The sequence below is a fragment of the Aythya fuligula genome, chromosome 17 (genome assembly GCF_009819795.1).
Source record: "Aythya fuligula isolate bAytFul2 chromosome 17, bAytFul2.pri, whole genome shotgun sequence".
In the NCBI taxonomy this organism is placed as follows: domain Eukaryota; kingdom Metazoa; phylum Chordata; class Aves; order Anseriformes; family Anatidae; genus Aythya; species Aythya fuligula.
The window spans coordinates 7,627,329-7,646,484 of NC_045575.1; the positions used below are offsets into that span (position 1 = coordinate 7,627,329).

The 19,156-nt window shown below is 38.8% G+C and overlaps 1 protein-coding gene across 8 annotated transcripts in view; it reads right to left on the reverse strand.

The window, feature by feature from the left end:
* CIT (citron rho-interacting serine/threonine kinase) overlaps positions 1-19,156 on the reverse strand; it is a 72,996-nt gene that overhangs the window by 6,673 nt on the left and 47,167 nt on the right. For 4 of the 8 annotated variants that reach the window (XM_032199343.1, XM_032199341.1, XM_032199340.1 and 1 more), the window contains 17 exons: positions 14,119-14,316; positions 13,451-13,644; positions 12,840-12,975; positions 11,531-11,635; positions 10,020-10,160; positions 9,731-9,838; positions 8,877-9,039; positions 8,469-8,633; positions 7,249-7,386; positions 6,795-6,975; positions 6,497-6,588; positions 6,113-6,217; positions 5,079-5,248; positions 4,020-4,112; positions 3,687-3,822; positions 2,150-2,289; positions 1,196-1,288 (listed from right to left, as the gene is read on the reverse strand). In XM_032199343.1, coding sequence (XP_032055234.1) covers positions 1,196-1,288; positions 2,150-2,289; positions 3,687-3,822; positions 4,020-4,112; positions 5,079-5,248; positions 6,113-6,217; positions 6,497-6,588; positions 6,795-6,975; positions 7,249-7,386; positions 8,469-8,633; positions 8,877-9,039; positions 9,731-9,838; positions 10,020-10,160; positions 11,531-11,635; positions 12,840-12,975; positions 13,451-13,644; positions 14,119-14,316 — 2,358 coding nt within the window. The remainder of the gene's footprint in view (positions 1-1,195; positions 1,289-2,149; positions 2,290-3,686; positions 3,823-4,019; positions 4,113-5,078; positions 5,249-6,112; positions 6,218-6,496; positions 6,589-6,794; positions 6,976-7,248; positions 7,387-8,468; positions 8,634-8,876; positions 9,040-9,730; positions 9,839-10,019; positions 10,161-11,530; positions 11,636-12,839; positions 12,976-13,450; positions 13,645-14,118; positions 14,317-19,156) is intronic. The other 4 variants (XM_032199344.1, XM_032199342.1, XM_032199346.1 and 1 more) reach the window with 3 other exon arrangements.

The following is a 19,156-nucleotide window of genomic DNA, read 5'->3' on the forward strand; positions in this document are numbered from 1 at the left end:
AGCATTTTATCCAGAAACCTTATAGCAATCATTTTGATTTGCCTCCATCCTAAGCTGTAAAGATCACTTCAAATACTTCTCTCCAGAGTCAGGCATTTGATCTAGACTTCTTTAATCTCTACTGTCTATTGTTTACCCTAGTTTATCTAGAAATTTAGTTGGCAGCACAGAAGAGTATATTCTGGGCTTTCTGCCATCTTGTTAGGATCTAAATTAAGTTGTCTGGATCAGTGAAGATAAGGAAAACCTGCCTTCTAAAGCACGCCTTTGCACATTCTTCCTGTAAGCCCTTGTCAAGGCACTCCGCACCATGGAGAAGCTGAATGGCAGCACCAGCAGAGTGGTGGCTGTGCATCTTCAGAGTTTCCTGTCGGCTTGTACTCCATTGTAAGCAGGACTCAATATCTGCTACAAAGCTTGTACATGTTCCAAGTTTGCTGGTATCCTCATTGTCTGTGCCAAGATTTTCTCCAGCAAATGTATATTAACTTCCCAGGAGGCCAGCACGAAGAATGCGTGCCTGCAACTGGTAGTCTGAAGGAGTTGCAGTGGATCTGCTTTTCATATCCACAGTTGGCAGAATGAAGCAATACAGGTGCCAGTACCACGCAGTACCAGTGGTGCAGGCAGACATGGTTCCACACACAGGAGGTGTGCACACAGGTATATAAGGTCTGGATCTTACTGCCTTGTTGGCTGGCCAGGAGAAAGGACACGTATATCAGGGCAAGTATAGCAAACAGCTGCCTGTCCTGTGATGGGATAATACCAAATGCACTTTGATTTCCCTCGGAACAGTAAACAAATTCAGATACCCATTACTTCTTTAATTGCAAAGAAGAGAGGTCATTTGTTGAGGATTTCTCCAAAGGCAATAAAGGTGAAAAAACACTGCTGGATAACTAAGAAGAAAGCCTTTCTTGGGTAAACAGGAGTACAATTACAGCTGTATCCAGTATCTCAAAAAATCCCAATTCCCTGTTCTGCATCTCTCCAAATATGCCAACCCTTGGTGTAGGAACTTGCTGCCTGCTTTCTTTGTAGCCTGTACACATTGCAGTTTGCTATCATTTTAGCTGGAAAGCAAATGTCCTTATGGATGCACAAAAAGTTTAAGGTTTCACTCCAGAGCAAAGCAAAGTCTTAGTGCAGGGTGTCAATTGCCTTAGCTACTGAAGAGCATTACTAAGCTTACCTTTCTGATGCAGAACTTGTTCAAGCTCTCGTTATATCGCAGAACAACCACTTTATTGGGCATGGCTGCACAGATACAAAGACCATTCTCCACCTGTAGGGAAGTTTACAGGCAAGGTTTAGGGTGGTAATGGAGTAAATTCTAATGCTGAGTGTATGGAACAGATCCAAATCTCTCTCAACACAAAAAGAAGTTTGCAGAGTAGTAAGGTAGTTATTGCTAAGTGGTGAAATACTGAAAAGCCTCTTCAAACTCAAAAGAGAATGTGAATTTGAACTGCTTCTATCATTTCTTTTATACTTGAAACAAGTTAATAAAAATCAGAAGCTTTTCCACAGAAAAATGTTTCATTAAAAGGAATAAAAACTGACACAGGTTAGGTTTAATTTTACCCCCTCAAGCTGTTATCTTAAACATCTCTTTGAACTGAATGATGTTTAGTTTGTTATCAAAGTAGTCTGCAGAATTAATTGTTAATGAGTTTTTTTTTTTTTTAATACTGTGGCTAGATGTTCCATAATGAAACTGGGAATTAGCAGAAATATCAAACGTTGTCAACTGACACAAGCAGATAAATAAATTTGCTAACCTGGAAACTGTTACATGACATTCAAGAACAAATAGCAGATGAATTTCACTAAGTATAAATCTTAAAATTGAAGTCAACTGTGAGGAGGCATGCTGTGCTTTGCTGGATTTATTATTATGTAGAAGTTTAGGATATACCATCATGCCATCCTGACTGAATTTATTTGTATTTGTAGTAGATCCTCCAAACTGGCTCCAGCTCAGTCTCTTTTCCACCTGTATTTGTTTTATTTCAAGGAAAATATTTTAAAACAGGAATACAGACCCTGGATTTGTTGCCAGTGAAATAAAGATGCTGATTTGATTAATATTAAACTCGGTACAGACTAAAGGGTGGTCTGGGAACAGGAGAGAACTCTATCCTACCTTGCCAGCAGCAAAAAGGTGACATCCTTTGACAGCCTCAAAGACATTTGGTGAGATATCAGGCTGGGCTGGGAGGTGAGACTGGGCTAGCGATTGCTTCACTTTTTTTACATCCACCAAACACAGAGCCCTTTCTTCTCCTGCAGACAAAAGCAGTTACATTTTGTCAAGGGAAAGCTCCCTGTTCTCTACAGGTCTGTTCTGTTACCTAAGCAGCAGCTTATCATTACGGGCTGTTACCACAGTAACAGCCACAATGTACCATGTACAATTCATTTAATATAATTCTTATTAAAAGTGAAACAGAAAACTTAACAAAAAAAACAAACCACCACACAACCAGCAGTAAATCCACAGGGATAACAACCATAGATTATTAATGTTGCTAAGGTCTGGTAGAACATCATTAATAATGACCTCATTAGGACACTATCCAAAATTAGCCAGGAAGTTTTCTTTTATTCTTTAGAACTTCTTAAAGCGAAAGGTTCGTTAACCTTTCTGTGCCAACATAAGTTGCAATGTGTTTCCAAGTGCTCCAACAAACTGCATTACAGACCAAGCCTGATTTCTCACAAGCAGCCTAGGGACTCAGGAACACAGCCTTCTCCTAAAAGACAGAATGCTAGTGTTCCTTTCATAAGGCAATCTTAAACAAGCACAAGTCCCCATTTTGTTACATGTACTAGCATTTAGAGCAAGAAAGGTTGAAAGTTGTTGTCAGCCTTAGGCCACAGAGATCATATGATGGTCCTCAGTTTGTTAACTGTGTTAAGACAACGGTAGGCACAGATTAGGAAGGAGTGTGCTCAGTAGCCAGATTGACACTTTTTAAGCATGCATTGGACTGTTTGCTCTAAGACGGAGTCAGAGACCCTTCTCCAGCCTCCATCACTTTCTGTGGAGCCCCAGTGAGGAGACGAACACTCCAGGCAGGTTCTGATCCTCCTTTACTGCAGCTGCTCTGCAGTGTCTCCTCCTGCTGTATAGCAGGGGAAGAAGGAACAGGCTGATTTTCTTTCTGGACTGCAAAGGGCTCAGAATGGCTACCCAGTTCCATCTGATTTCAGCCTAGCTGAATTACCTAGCTGCTCCACCCACATGCCTATGAAAGTCATATAAAAGGAGAAAATGTAACAAAACAGGTAACTGCAGCTCAAATCCACGGACACCATGAGTGCTAAGATAACAAAGAAAACAGGGACACTTTTTGGAACTAAAACCAATGAAGACTGACCTCTTTACAAACCAAAGCTGGAAACATTTTGTCTCTGTTCCTCACTCCCTCAGCTTTGGAAATCGAGAAATCACTTTCTGTCACTTGAAGGGTTAACTAAGCCTTCAATCAGATATTCATTTACATCAGACAATGCTGCGTTAAGCACAGTAATTGATTCCTGATGATATGCTGATTTAAATAAATACATAGATAAAAAATCTGTAATTAATCTAAAGGAAGGGCAGTGAGTTTCCTCCTACCAATACACAGTTACCACAAAGTTACTGCAGGCATATATGGCAGCAGATAGCCCCCTACCTGCTATCATGAGTAGCTTCTCCAGATCCTTGATGAGGTGAATTTGGAAGACAGCACCCACTCCTGGGATGTGCGTTAAGGAATTCTTTAATACATTCAGGGCATAGAGACCTTCCTCTGCACCCACAAGTACTACCTGCAGTGACAACAAGAAAAAGAGAAAAATAGCACATGTGGTAAACAAGAAATGCTCCAAGAGCAAGCTTGAATAATTTCATTTACCAGTGAAGAGGAAAAAAACAAACCAATAACAAAGTATACAATTGCACACACAGATGTTAAGTTACAATTTTCATGAAAGAACAATAAAATATTCAGTAAGGTTCAACTGACCATTGTCATTACCTGGTCACTAAATGGCATTGTGCAATTTATATCCAAACGGTCTTCACCTTCTAGCTTTAGCAGGGAGTTTCCAAGCAATTTCTGCAAATGACAGAAAGAATTTTTTTTTGTTGAGTTCATCTTGATCTCTTTCTCTACAAGTATTTGAACAACGTAAAATCGTTATTTCAGATGGGAGAAAAGTTTAGCTTTCTCAGAAAAGGAAATCTGTACTAAAAGTTGCAGGGTTTCCTCCTACAAAAGAATTAGTATACTTTCATCTAGAGGAAATACAATTAGAATTAACCTGAACTCAGACAGAACCCATTGTTGTCCCTATCCTTTCCATTTCCCTCCACCTCCTGTAATGGAGCAGTGACATTTTTTGAGAAGGATTAAAAAAAAAGCCCAAATGTCAGTGGGAGCTTATATATTTTCTCAGAGATGGAAGAAATGTTAGCATGAGAGATGATTTCCCCCTCATCAGATGTTCACTACTTCCAGAGCTATCATTTTAACATATAATGCCATAGAATCAATTCTCCCTTTATCAGAAAATAAGGAGTTATCAGTACAACAATGTTAAAAAAGGCTATCCAGATACAAAACAACTCAATTTAACCTCTTATTCTAATCAGAAATAAAACTAAAAGTAAAAAACAAACACACAGTTCCCCCCTCAAGAAACAAAAGGAAAACCCATCTCCCTAAGAATGGAAGAAGGAGCTTTTTGGTTTTTATTTTTTTCTTTCAAGGTTTGCTCATTCCATGTGGTACATTAGATTTAAACCACATCCTAATTGTTGTTTCTTCCTTCTGTTTGCTGGAATTAGAGATCGTTTTGGGGTCCTCTTATTATATGCCCCAAGTCTAATGAAAGCTATTGTAATATAAAACTTCAGTCTCACAAGGAACTAGTTCCTGTTACTCATACCGTCCATCTCAAGGCAGAAATAACTTACCTTCAGTTAAACCTCAGTGTGTCAAATACCAAAAAAAAAAAGTAATTTTCAAACACTCTGCTCCCTCCCAGAATATTTTATTATTAAAAGAAACTTTTATACTCACAGCATCAGCCTCAGCTTTTTCTCTGGAAACTCTCCCACCTGCCACTATTGATTCCAGTGCTGTGACCCAGCGCTGTTTGTCAGGGAAGCTGGGTGCTAACAGGTAGAGTGTTCTACCAGGCCAGCAAGTGGTGTGTGGATGAGACTCCAATTTTAGGATATATGGCACATCTGAGATGTTGTATAGATAGAATAAGACTTAGATTAGTTTTCAGAATATTGTCAGTGGACTTATATCAACACCTTTCAGCGTCATTGGAAAGAAGTTGTATTTAGCAGGATGTGTTACCATGGCAATTTATACATAGGTTTCTCCTTTACAGGTCCTGCATAGGCTAGCCACTTAAAGCTAAGTATTAGACAGAGGTATGCAAACCATACGTACAAGGCTGTCTCTAATAAATAAGAATCATTTCTTGTCTTTTATTCAGAAAAGAAACTTAATGGGAAAGAAGTACAAAACCAGGCACTCAACTAAAGTTTTCCCTGTACTGTTCAAGAAAAATCTGTAAAAATTGCTTGTGGAAACCTTTGTTTTTAACAGTCTGTATCCTTTAATGTTGAAGTCAAGACATACATAATCTTTTCATCAGTTCTATTGAATACATACAAATCAAAACATTAACATTTTTTAATAATGAGATTGTATATACACCCCACAGTGTTTCTAAGTTAATAACTTTTTGGTTAGAGTACAATGGTGGCATGAATTACAAAATTTCACAGTTTATAGCGAGCACTGAGCAAAGAAATTTGAAATAAATCAAGTATGCCTTTAAGTATGTTACAAAATACTAATATTTACTTCCATTTGGCTTGATGGTTATCTTATTCACAGCTCAAGTACCATGACAGAAGCAACCGCCTGTGTATCTAGATGACTGACCTATTCACCTAATTCAGAGAGAGGTAACCTCATAATTGCACAGTTACAAAATGAAAGTTAAAGAGAGAAAAATCTGTTCAGCCAAACAGAATGCCAACTGATGTCAAGCCAGATGAAATCCATTTGACCTCACGTACATAGATTCTCACCTGTCTTTGCTGTATTGGTAAGTTCAGTAGCTCCTACAGCTCCATGAACAGTTACATCACCATCAGGAAGGCAGAGCTCAAATTCTTCCAGAGGCCTCTGTCCAGCTGCAGAGAGAATGGGGAGACGGACTAAGAAGAGCAAATCAGTGAGAAACTACCTGTGATAGCAAAATGAAGCGCATACACCCTGGATATTTCCCAGCTGGATTGTAGTGACATACCAGCCAATAAAACCATTACGGATCTAAAAAAAAAAATCAACTATGTTGCTTTATTACAAAGGATTAACTTAATTAGGAATAGCCACAGCAAACAATCTTTAGGCCTCTCCAAACAATATATGAATATTGCAAGAAAAATTGTTCTTCCTAGAAATGCTGTTACCTTCTCTTGCTTCTGCATCATAAATGAGCACTTTTGTTCCTTCCAGGACAATATACTTCCTGTCCCAGCCCTGCTGCCCACGTTTATTATTCCTGAAGAAAATAAGCACAAAACCACATTGGATTTTCTATCTGGATTATGAACAAAACAAACATGCAAATTGTAGGAAGAGATTTCAGTAACAGTAAGAAACTGTAATGGGCATGTACCAATTATCACCTCACAAGAGCCAGGATAATATATAAAGCTTTTCCAAATGTTTCAGCACCTGATATGGCACCAAGATTCATGTTTATACCTTGGCACTTTCATCCACCCTTCAAGACGTAGACTGCTGCTTGGCTCCTTCAGCTGCAGACCGGGAGAATTCATTTTATCCCGGCAGAATGCTTCAGAAAAGTGTGTGGCATATTCTGCTGGCAGTCCACAAGTAGCTGGCAAGCAAGTTGAGCATTTTGGGTGACACATCACCTGGCATTCTGACAGAAGGACGGAGAAAAACTTATGTAAAATGACAAAAAAAAGCACGGCACAGTTGCTTCAACTTCTAATGCACAACCCCCAGCTTTTATAAGAATTTCCTTCTACTCTAAACCATCTGATGTTTTCTAATGTAGAATGTTTGCACCAAGAAGTTTCAAAATTTTCATGCTTGGTCATTTATTCAACTTTCACTGAAATTCTATTCTAGACAGCTTATCCTTTTTCATTCTACTGCCATGTTACACTCTGCACACACGCTCTGCTCTTACCAAGACATTTAGATGCTTGCCGTCCAAAGTGCACAGTATCCAGACATACTGCACATTTCGTTGCTCTCATATTTAGCCCCACATTAAAACGATGTGGGATATTGTGATGCATTCGCTCTTTCAGGCGCCGACTGTACTCTAAAAGGGACAAAATCTATGATCAGGATGCAAACTGTAACAAGCATGAAAATTATAGTAAGTTTGGGCATTTTAAAGTCAAAGGAATTAAAAAGTGATTGAATATCCCTATCAAAGCCCCAATTAAAATAGACCCTGTCTATTTTTCTTTGCAATCTGCAAATCTTAAACTACATCTCCACCTCAGTAACTACCTTATACAGGTGCACAGAATGTGCCACTTGAGAGCAGACTATAGAGCTGAAACTGCTACTGTTTGGTGTAGCAAGATTATGCCAATCAATCCAGCTGAATTTCAAGTCTGCACTTAACTGCAATTCTTACAATGTGCTAGACTAATCATAGTTTTGCTTATAGCTAACAAACCCTTCAGCACCTATACTTTTGTAGTCAATATACAGCAGGCCTTTTCCATACAGCCTTCATACAAACCATCGGTGCCAGCATATCTAAAAGCATACCTAAAATCCCTGTTAGTGGATCTATTCTGTATTTTTGATCGTTAAGGAACAAAGTTAATCCTTCAAGGCATGCTCTTTTACTGAATAACATGATTCTATTTCCTGACCATGATCTGCCACGGAAGACATCTTCCTATGCTGATGCTATCCATCCTTACAGCACCCTGTGCCTCCCCAGTATCTGTGATGGTGGGACCTACTTGTGCTTTTGGCTTTTCCATTTTCTTCTAAAGACTGGAGGTTGTAGCTCAGAGTCTCTAGGTTTGACACTCATTCCTGAATACCAGTTAAGAATAAAAGAGCAGAGCCCTTAATCCCTTTACTTTTTCTGATGACCCTCTCCCCTCCATCCTTAGTAATATGGAAGGGTATCCCCTTCTTCTAGCTAATAGGGTGTCAATATCTTTGACCTGGTAACTTCCATTTATGCCTAACCCAAGTCTTCTCCTATTACCAAAAATCTTGATTGAATCTTTCTGCTCAGCAGAACAAATCTGTATGCAGCTTAGATAAGTAAAAACCTTAATTGCTAAGGAAACAGCCATAAATCCTTTTGATCAATGCACAGAATAGTACAGAAAACATACTCGTTTGAAAACCAGAAGTTCACCAAGGACCTACCTTCTGGTGTGGAAGATTCCTTCCTGCGACTGGAGGGTGGAGCTAGCAGACTGATTGGAGTAGGCTGATGCTCTGGTGAGCGGACTATGGCAGACATGATGATCTGCTGCCTGGCTGTGGCTGGAGTGGATGGATGAGGGTGGTCTGATATTTTCCGATGAGCAGCTACAGATGAGATAAATATCACTGATCAACATAACCAATATGAAGCACTAGTTCACAGCAGTGGTTCTGTGCAACCATTCAATGGTTACAACCAGCAGAAAACCGTGTAGCCTTACTGCATCTTCACAGCAGTAGGTAAGACTTAAACAACACATTACTGCTCTAGCGGCATACAATTAAAGGCATGTTTTCAGACCAAAAATGTGCGTCTCCTCCAGATTCACCTTTTCTGCTAACTCCTACCTTCTTCACGAGCAGATCTGAGCTCAATGCGTGTTTTCTGTAGAGCCTCCTCCAGCTCAGCAGAACGAGCTTTCTCCTTCTCCAGTGCCACTTTCAGCTCATTGTATTGCAGGGGAACCTGTGTGGGTAAAGAAGGGTCCTCTTTCCGCCGACTAAACAGGCCCTAGCAACAGAAACACACAGACAACTCCTAACTCCTAGTAAGAGATGGCTTAAACTAGGCAAAGTGAAACTAGCTAGTGGCAGTCCGGCCAGAGGGCCTAATGGTAATTCTGATATAAGTACGGATGAATTTTTATCTCATACTGGCACTGGAGAAAAAGTGTTGCGATATGGATTAATTTAAAGAGGGACAAACATTACCTGTTAGTACTCACACCTTGAGTTTCCGAAAGCATCTAGACAGAGGATCTCAAAATATGTGGTTAAAATTAATTTAAATTCAAAATGACAGAACTGCTTATGACACAGATGTGACAAGCCATGTCACCTAACTAATCAATCCTATGCTACAAGACAACCACTCTAGATACAAAATATGTTCATACACACGTACATACTGTTATAAAAAAGAAAAAAGCATGATAAAATTAAATTAAAACTCTGTATTCTACAGCCTCATTGATGTGTAGCTACTGGATTGTAACCTAAGTATTGTGGGAATAACAAAATACCAGAAAGGCCATGTGAAAGACATTCTGCCTTGTAAAGCTTGTGCTCAGTGACTCGAATACTTAGATGAGGACACATTTGTGTTGCACAAAGAAAGATAAAACAGAATATTTTGAATACACAGCACATAACTAATCACAAAGCCATCATTTAACTCCATGCCTCAAACCTTTTTCACCCACCTTTTTCTTTTTTGCCGGTTGGTCCATCTTTGCCTGCAGGAAATCAATGAGTTTGGTTTGCTGAGAAATAGTGCCCTCCATTTTCACTTTTTCATGGGAATAGAGAACCTGTGAAATAAACAAATACGTAAGCAATTTCATCCTAACAGTAGAAACAAATAGACAACTCAATAGAATGAAGTTAAAAATAGTGTATTAGGAAGTGTCACACAGAAACAGTAAGCCACATGCCCAAAGTCCACATTAAATAGGAAGCACAGAGTCCTGCCCACTGTTTCCTCACCCTCACCTGAATGTTTTCCAGCTGATATTCCAGATCACTTCTTTCAGTCTTCAGAAGATCTGCTCGATCTAGAGCCTCCTGTAGTCCTTGAGTTAGGCGGAAGATGTGATTCTTTTGCAGATCCATTTGCTGCTGCAGCTTTGCCTGCTGTTAGTAGGAAAACAAAGGCCAGTGTTTGTTTGTTTTTTTAAAAAAAGTTATTGCATATTAACATTCCTAGTAAATTAAGCATATTGTACAACTTGAAACCAAACCGACACTTTTTTTTTTTAAAAAAGCTAAAAAGCTACAATATTCCAATTTTCCTTCCCTTCAAAGTGCAATATGACTATTTCCATGTAGTGTATTGACATTAATTCATAGCAACAGAATTTCTTTCAACTATGTGTTCAAGCTAATTGCTTTTTAAGCACTTTAAAATTTTGTAATTATTAATTGTACTGCACACACATGAAGTAATTTGCATGCCGTTTCTCAAGTCCTTTATGCAATCACCAAAAGCCATCTCAGCTGTTCCTAGTAAAAACGATCTTTCCTATAAACCAGGATAAACTCCTGACTCTATTCGCATGAGATGAGGAAATTTAAGTCCAAAAGTTTACATCTTTGTCTCCAAACAACAACAGAAAAGAGCACATGATACAACTACTCCTAAGTAGTTTTCTTGATGAGAAAATCTCATCCCAGGTATGAAAATCATCAATGCTGAGATATTATTAAGAGCCAGAAATTTTTCACTGCAATTCATAACAGAATTATCAACTCTATGGTAACTTGTCTGTGCCCCAGGTACATCAACGGGCTCTAACTGCCCTGTGTAGCCTGCAACCACCTTTCCTCCAAAATCTTCCTCTACAAACTCTTCCCCCACTACCTAGGTTTTGGCCTGCATTCAACATCTCTCTGATACGGTGCAGGTGTGTAACCTTGGATCAGACCTCTGTGAACCCAGCTGAATTATGAAAAAAAGAGCCATGAAAAGCCTCACCTGTGGCCTCCACCCCCATGCACCCTCAGCACATTGGCTCCAGAGCTCGTTTTGAGCTATGGTCTTTGCCCTTGCTGCATCAGAACTATGGTGTATGAATGCTGTGCCTGGGCATGGACACTGCCTTGCAGAGGTGACCTAGGATGTACCTTGTCACTACAGGCTTCTCTGATGACCATCAGGGAACCAGCTTAACCCAGTTACTGTCACCAGACCTGATCTGGTCTTCTTGTGCAGGTACTGTGGGACTGTGCCTACGGGCTGCAAAGTCCCTGTCCCTGCCCACCTTGCTGGCAGCTCTTGGCTCCCAGCTCACCTTTCCTTGTGCAGCAGTTCACCTTTACCGCTCCCTGCTGCAGCCATCCATTTTGCAAAGTCTTAAGTAAAAACAAAGCCCCTATCTTCATTAATTCTCCACAGTCGTATATGAGAAGAACAGATATGTAATAACTGCTATCCACACAACTTTCTCCCTTCTTCCCCACACTATGGAGCCTTCTTTAGTTATAACTTGAATTTACAAGGTTACCTCTTCCAGAAGCCTCTGCTTGAGCTCCCTTTCTGTCTCAAGCTTCTGTTGTAAACTGCGTGCATTCATCTCCAACATAGCATGCTTCTTCTCCAGGTCATTGAGCTAGGCAGGTGGGATAGATGATCAGGACAAGGCTAATAAACAATGCTTCACAATCTTAAAATCCAACTTCACAAAACATACACAAAAGAGAAATGGTACAACTACCGTTTACTTACTATAATGGGCTGTGGGGGGACAACAATTTGGTATGTTACTGCTCAAATTAAAAATGTGGACATCAAGTTATTGACAGAATGCATTGTACGCTCCTGGCACAGGTTGTTTTTACCTTCAATTTTTCTCAAAATGGGCACAAGTACAGACTGGGAGATGAGTGGCTGGAGAGCAGCGCTGCAGAAAGAGATCTGGGGTGGGGGTTGGTTGCAGGAGGCTCAGTGTGAGAGGACAAACTGTATTTTGGGGTGCATCACACACAGCACAGCCAGCCAGGCAAAAGAGATGATTATCCCACTATACTTAGCATTGGTGCGGCCTCACCTGGAGGTACTGTGTGAAGTTTTGGGCTCCACAATAAAAGTGTGTGTGTGTGTATGTATATATATATGATTATTTTTAATTTATAAATATAAATAATAATATATATACACATGTATATATAAATATAAAAAAAATACTTGACTGCATCCAGAGGAGGGCAACAAAGTTAGTAAAAGGGCTGGAAGGCATATCCTATGAGGAGAGCCTGAGGACACTTGGTTTGTCTAGAATGAAGAAAAGTAGGCCAAGAAGCGACCTCATTGCTGTCTGCAACTTCCTGTGCAAAGGAAGAAGAGAGGGAGGTGCTCTTCTCCCTGCAAACCGACGACAGGATGTGCAGGAGTGGCACAAAGCTGTACAAGGGGAGGTTCAGACTGCATGTTAGAAAAAAATTCGTTACCATGTGGGTCATCGTGCACTGGAACAGGCTTCCGAGCAAGGTGGTTGATGTCCCATGCCTGCCAGTGGGCAAGAGGCATTTGGATAATGCCCTCAGTGATATGCTTTAACTTTAGGTTAGCCCTGAAGTGGTCAGGCAGTCAGATTGAATGATCTTTGTAGGTCCTTTCCAACTGAATTAATCTATTGTAAAATGAAATCCCAAGTCTTTGGCTTGAAGACAGAATTCTATCCTATTGACCTCCTATCTTTAATCTGCCCCAGCATCTTGAAAAAGCTGCTCAAGACCACATTTCTAGAAGTAACATCTCAATAAAAGACAAATATCTCAGCTAATAATAAAAGTCTCAGGCTGGAAGTTACTTACCTTATCAGAAAGGCTCTCAGCTTTGAGTTTTTGTTCCTTTAGTGCTTGCTGGAGGGCTAGAATCTCTGCCTTGTGTTCTTTGACAGCTAGTTCTACCACCTGGCGAGATTCAGTAATACGCTGATCTGCTCGCACTCTGCATTAAAATGGAAAACACTGTTACCTAACTCCTTTCTGGGTTTGACCTCTTCCTAGCATGCAGTGGCATCAATAACTTTCAGGGATTTGCCTCAAATTCAAGATGTTGCTTTATAAAGCCTGTTTGTTGCGACACTTATATAACCCTGTTCCTGCCCCTGCTAGAAAAGCAGCCTGAAGACCCCACAGTAACAGTTTGGAGCAAGGATTAATTTTCCATATAACAAAGTAGAAGTAAAAGAAAAGCAAGACTTTTATAAATTGCAATGATAAATACCATTCCCCTTGAATTGCTCACTTGTAAAGAAACAAAAGGAATAATATTACTGGTGAATGACTATTAACTAGTATACCATTTTTAGAACTACCTCACAAGAATTTATATTTAGTTCCAACTCCCATATCCTATTCTAAAAATGCTTTGTAGAAGCTCATACAAGTTAATAAAAACGTGCAATAGAGAGAGAAAAGACCTGCTCTGTTTCTCAGTATCCAGCATCCTCTGCAACTCTCTGACACGACATTCAAACTGAGACTTCTCATCCCCTAGAACGTTTCTCCATGCTTCCCACTGACGCTCTTTCTCCAAGAGTTCATCATTCAGGGCCTCCAAGTCCATTACTTGCTCTTCCAGCATTGTACATGTTGTCTTCAAGGCCTCCATAGTCTAAAAATAAATCCTCCTATCAATTCTCACATCCCACATCAAGCATGCACTTTAAGCTTCAGCCTTACCATTTAACTTACAGTACATGCAAATTGGCAGCAAACATTAGCTGGTAAATCACAACCCATTTATTTCAAGGCTTCCATACATTTACTTGTGATTGCCTTTAATGTCATTTCTATCACATTATGAAGATTTTGGAATTGCCAGGGTCACAAACTTAAAACAAATAATTCTAAGTTACAATAACCTCACAGTGCTAAGCATCTAAATAAAATTGCATAAAAAAAACAAAGGGAAATAACAAAAAATTTCAATTCATTCAAGTACATGGGGAAGGAAGGCTTAAACAATAATCGGTCCAATCGCCCCTAGAGGCATATTCATTCCCTGCAGGCTTTCAGATTTAAAAGAATTTTTAGCATTTCAGATAATCATCTAGCTCGACTGTGATTCCAGATTTATGTTGCTTACTTGTTTCTGACTGGTAAGCTGCATCTCTCTCTCCGTGATCTCTCGACGGAGATGGTCAACTTCACTTCGCAACTGGACAACCTCATCATTGGCCCCTGAGGCCTCATCAAGTTGTTTGGACAAGAAGAAATTCTGATTGTTCAGTTCTGCATTGTCTTCACTGAGCTGGTTCAGCTGCTCTTCCAAATCTGTTATCACCTAGAAATAAAAATAAATTGGATTATATGTCAGTGAGTACAGCTTTATAGAAAAAGTGTTCTCCTCTTGCAGAACCATTTATTGCTCAGCAAGCAGACAATACAAGATGCTTTCTTTTGCAGATTTACACGCAGGCTATATTATAATGGCAGATTTTATGCATGGGAGTGTACTTAGATTAGGAATAGCTTTGTTTCTTACGCAAAATGCTGTGAATTATTTTTGATTGGGTTTACAGTATAAATATGCTCCAATGCAATTTAAACGTGACAGTTCTCTCTCAAATAATAAAGTATTGTGTTGGGAGTCAGGAGTTCTGGTTGTATTCTCAGATCTCCTGCTGACTCAGTGTGCCTCTGCCAAAGCAACTCATCTTTTTTGCCTCAATTTCCCCTTAAGTGAAATGAGGCTAACGTTTCTCATAGAGACTTTTGAAGCATGATATTTAAGAAAACTGAGTAAGAGGTGCAATAAAGGCAGTATAATCTGATGAATCTTCCTAGAAATGTTGTTTAGATTACTATAAGTAGCACTATATATAGCCAGAAAAAGTGGAAAAATGCAAGAAATATTTTATCCAAGCGACATCAGCATAGGATATATGAAGAAAGAAAAAAACACGGCAGCACAACAGACTAATAGAAAATCAGTGAAAAGCAAAACCTCAACAAGCACAATAGCCTTGCCTTTAATGAAGTGCAACCATCCATTTGTTAAATCAGAATAGCATTAAACTATGATGCTTTAAACCACATTCCCCTTCATTTTAAAGACAAATACAAACAACAGCGGGCCCTTTTTACAATCCCTTTTCATTTTTATGAATGAAAGGCCATAAACACTGGATGGATGAATACCTGTACCTCTGCCTAACTGAAAAGCAATGTCATCACAACAGAAGGGAAAGGATCCTCAGAATAATCTTGAAAACAGCTTAATAAATAGAATTTCAGAAACAATTAACATTCAACTAAATCTGTTCAAGAGGCATTTTTGCCTAGATGTCAAAGAAAAGTGAATAATATACTTCATTAAATGGGACAAACTAAAATCCCAGAACACAGTTGGCCACACATTCAAATTTAAATGTTCCAATTTCCTACACAAGCCAAGCACTTAAATATATAAAGCAGTAGAGCATAGCACATACGTCTCTTCTCAGCTATCTGGAAAGATGACAACCATTTCGTTTTGAAGAATCTGTAACACATATATTGGCTGCCTTTTACCATGCCTCTCCTAGATCTAAATTAACGTCATTTGATTTTTAAACTGTTGGCAGAAAAAGTCCAACTGCCATTACTCCCCGCTGGGTGAAGGGGAGATTCCCATGTGTTGGGTCAAATCAAAGTGATTCATAATCTAAAATACAACATTGCTGATGAAAATCTGATCATGTGGTTGTTCCTTGAGCAGTCTTACTGTTCAAAATATGCATTTTATTCTGTATCATGCATCAAGTTTTTGAAGAACCCAGACTGTATCATAAGGATGTCTTAGTGTCGTATTGCTGTAGGGATAAAAGCTTGCAAATATACTTAAACAAAATGCTTGCTTTTCCAGTGTTTTACCTACCATTTTTACAAATGACATTGTAATTTCTACTAGCTGCCAGATCAGATAATCTGTTTCTTTTTCTTCTATTTTTATTTTATGTTTAATTACACCACGTATCTTGGGAATTTTACGGAACCTGTTATACAGCTAAGGTTTCTTCCACTTTCATTGCATAAACTAATGCAAGTACTTTCTATAAAGCATATTAAGCTATTTTTGAAATAGAAGAAAGTAGAGATGGGATGGAAACAAAATGAATAAGGTGGCATGCAGATCTAATACTTCAAACTACTTGACTCATATTTAAAATTAGCTGTATTTCAAGTCAGTTTTATCCCTTTAGGACTGGAAGCTAAGCTCCCATTGACCTTTATTCTAAGTTCTAAGATTCTGACTTCTTTCTCTAGACATAACTGAAATTAAACCACCCGGTATTTCACTGTTACATTTAATCTAGTAGGATATTTCTGGAAAATTTCAGACAAAGAACTAAGCAATTAAGAAGGAAGGGTTCCAGAAGTAGTAATGTGATCATCTCTCTTGAAGATTTTCCTAACTGTTTATTTATCAAAAATTCCTAAATGGCTTGTCTTAAATTCCAAATATATTATAACCTATGTAACGTAATCTAGATAGATAAACTGTATTTATTTATTTTAAAGAGAGATAATTGGTTCTTCTCAGTATAATATCCATTTTTTTCATGTAGAAAGGGAAAATTTATTGACTAAATTTAAAAAACCTATCTATTGATATATATAACCCGATAAGGTTACAGAATTTATAAATACTGTAAAGCCTAAATGGTGACAGGTAATAGTGTCACAGGAAAATGGGGCAAGGTGTGATGTAAATGACTGTCCTATGAACCAAGAAGGAAGAAAACAGATCAGGAAAACACATGTGATAGTAGATATCATCTTAGGCATACATACACACAAACTATACCAGAATCCTGTAACTGAAGAGAGTCAATAGTTTTAGGTATTTTTCTTTTTAGTTAAGGAAATCCCCAGGCAAAACAAACAAACAAACAAAAACCTGAGCTATGCTGGATTTAAATTTGTAAGTATATTAAAGGAAAGCCTACAAGGAAACACTATTATATCCACTGTTATAACCTTCTGAAATTACAAAAGTCTTCAAATTTAAAACAACTAAATACTTGAAAACTTCGAAAAGCACTTCCAGGCAGTACAGGCAGCCTTATCTGTGGCACTGTATCACCTCTCACAAAGCCACTGAAATTTTCTCCTCAATCTATGAACATCTTCATCACAGCAAATACAGAAGATTGTGATTATAATCTAACTGGACCACGCTAATCTTGACAGACTGTTCAATACATGCTACATCTAAGCACACAATTTATCTTTTCTAAGCACACAATTTATCTTTATATTGGTATAGAAGATGGTATCTCATTCTTAAATATTATGGAGCATCCCAAGCATAACAACTCTTCAGCAAAGTGATTATATTCAGCACAATTCCCTCCCCACTGCATGGTATCAGAGAGGCAGTGTTTTCTATATTGTGAGATTACACAGAGGTATTATATCTGGCGCAAAAAACTTCTCCAGCCAGAGATCACAAATTAAATTGTATAGCAGTCAGCAGTTCAGGACTGTGAAGATTACGTTTGTATATCAGACACAATGTACAAAATTTAATCCACACGCTCCATGTGTCAAAACCACAGGCAAAATAATGAGGGAAAGAAAGAAAGGAAGCAGTTCTAGAATACTCCCAACTACAGTTCGCAACCTTCTCCAAAACCTTATTCAGATCCTTCAGGAAGATGTCTCAGTTCTCAGATGCTACTGACAAATGTGCAGGAAAACGTTAGGACACACCAAGGTTAACTGCTTCAGAATGCCATCAGCAGTACGTTCTCTGGGGTTTAATTCAATCTTTAGTACAATCTTAATTCAGAACTTCTAAACTAATGCATAGTTTTACCCTACCCATTTCCACTCCCCCCACCATCACTGAGCTTTACCAGAAAGTTAGCTGTCAGAAGGAAGAAAAAAGAAAAAGCCATCTCTCACCCCTAAATTATCATGAGGAGAATGTGGAGCAGGCACCAGCTTCACTTCGTCTTAACCTATTTGCATTTGGACCTGAGATACCAAGCTGTTCTAGCTGAAAATTACCGAGCCTCTTCATGACCACAGCCACAGATGCAGACTTGTATGCAGACAAGCTTGTGTGTCTTCCTGTATGATGGATATTTAATAATCAACTCCTTGCTTTTGTCCTCTTCCCATAATCAGAGAACTTCTGCGACTTGAAACATACCTTACACTGTGAGAGATCTCAGTCTCCAAAAATACAACACAGCTTAGCTTGGGGGACATCGCTCATTAGGAGCTGCAAAGCAGGAGGACACTGCATGGTCTGGGTTCCCTTCCTTCCCACAACAATTCAGTCTTAAAACATACACTCCTGTACTCCTCAATCCTAGTCCTCAGAAGATTAGCTGCCTCTTCTAACCATGAACCTGTCCTCAAAGCATGATGATGTTGTCCATAAAGAAGGCCCCATTAACACCACAGCAACACCCTAAAAGTCTCAGACTTTTTGTTAGATACAAAAACTACAACGCTCCATTTTTGCCTATAAGAAGCAGCTGTCATAACATTTTCTGTGAAATTAAAATCAGGAACAACCCCTCCCAACCAACAGCTAATAACGTAAATATACATACGTGAGTGCATGTATGTATGTGTGTGGATATTCTTGTTTGTTTGTTTGTTTTTCAAATTTAACTAAGCCATATAAAACTTTTTGCCTGGGTATTAGCCTTGTTACAGTGGGCAAGATCTCTTCACTCCAAGAGATAATTTAGCAAAGTATGTAACATGCCTGAATATAATTTTGGAAGTTCTCAAGAATATGTAAAGATTTTTTCCTGTATGCCAGCTAATTGAGCCAATGTGGGTCAGGATCTCATACTCAAGTCAGAAGGACTTCGTGCATGACTAAAGTGGTATGTGTGCCTAAGGCTTGTTGTAGTTTTAATGCCCCACTATCCCATCTCATAGACAAGTGCAGAATCAAGCATCTCAATGCTTATGATAGCAACACAAGACAATCACAAAGGAACCTCAGGGAGGGGAGATAAACCTTACTTTAATGGTGAAATCTTGAATAAATGGAAGTGCACTATCCAATTAGTACTAAAAATGGCATTCTCCTTTCTAGAGTAAAAGCAATAGCCTATACCTGAAAAAAAATAAAGATTCAGGCAGTGGATTCCTGGAACAGCAATAGTATTTTA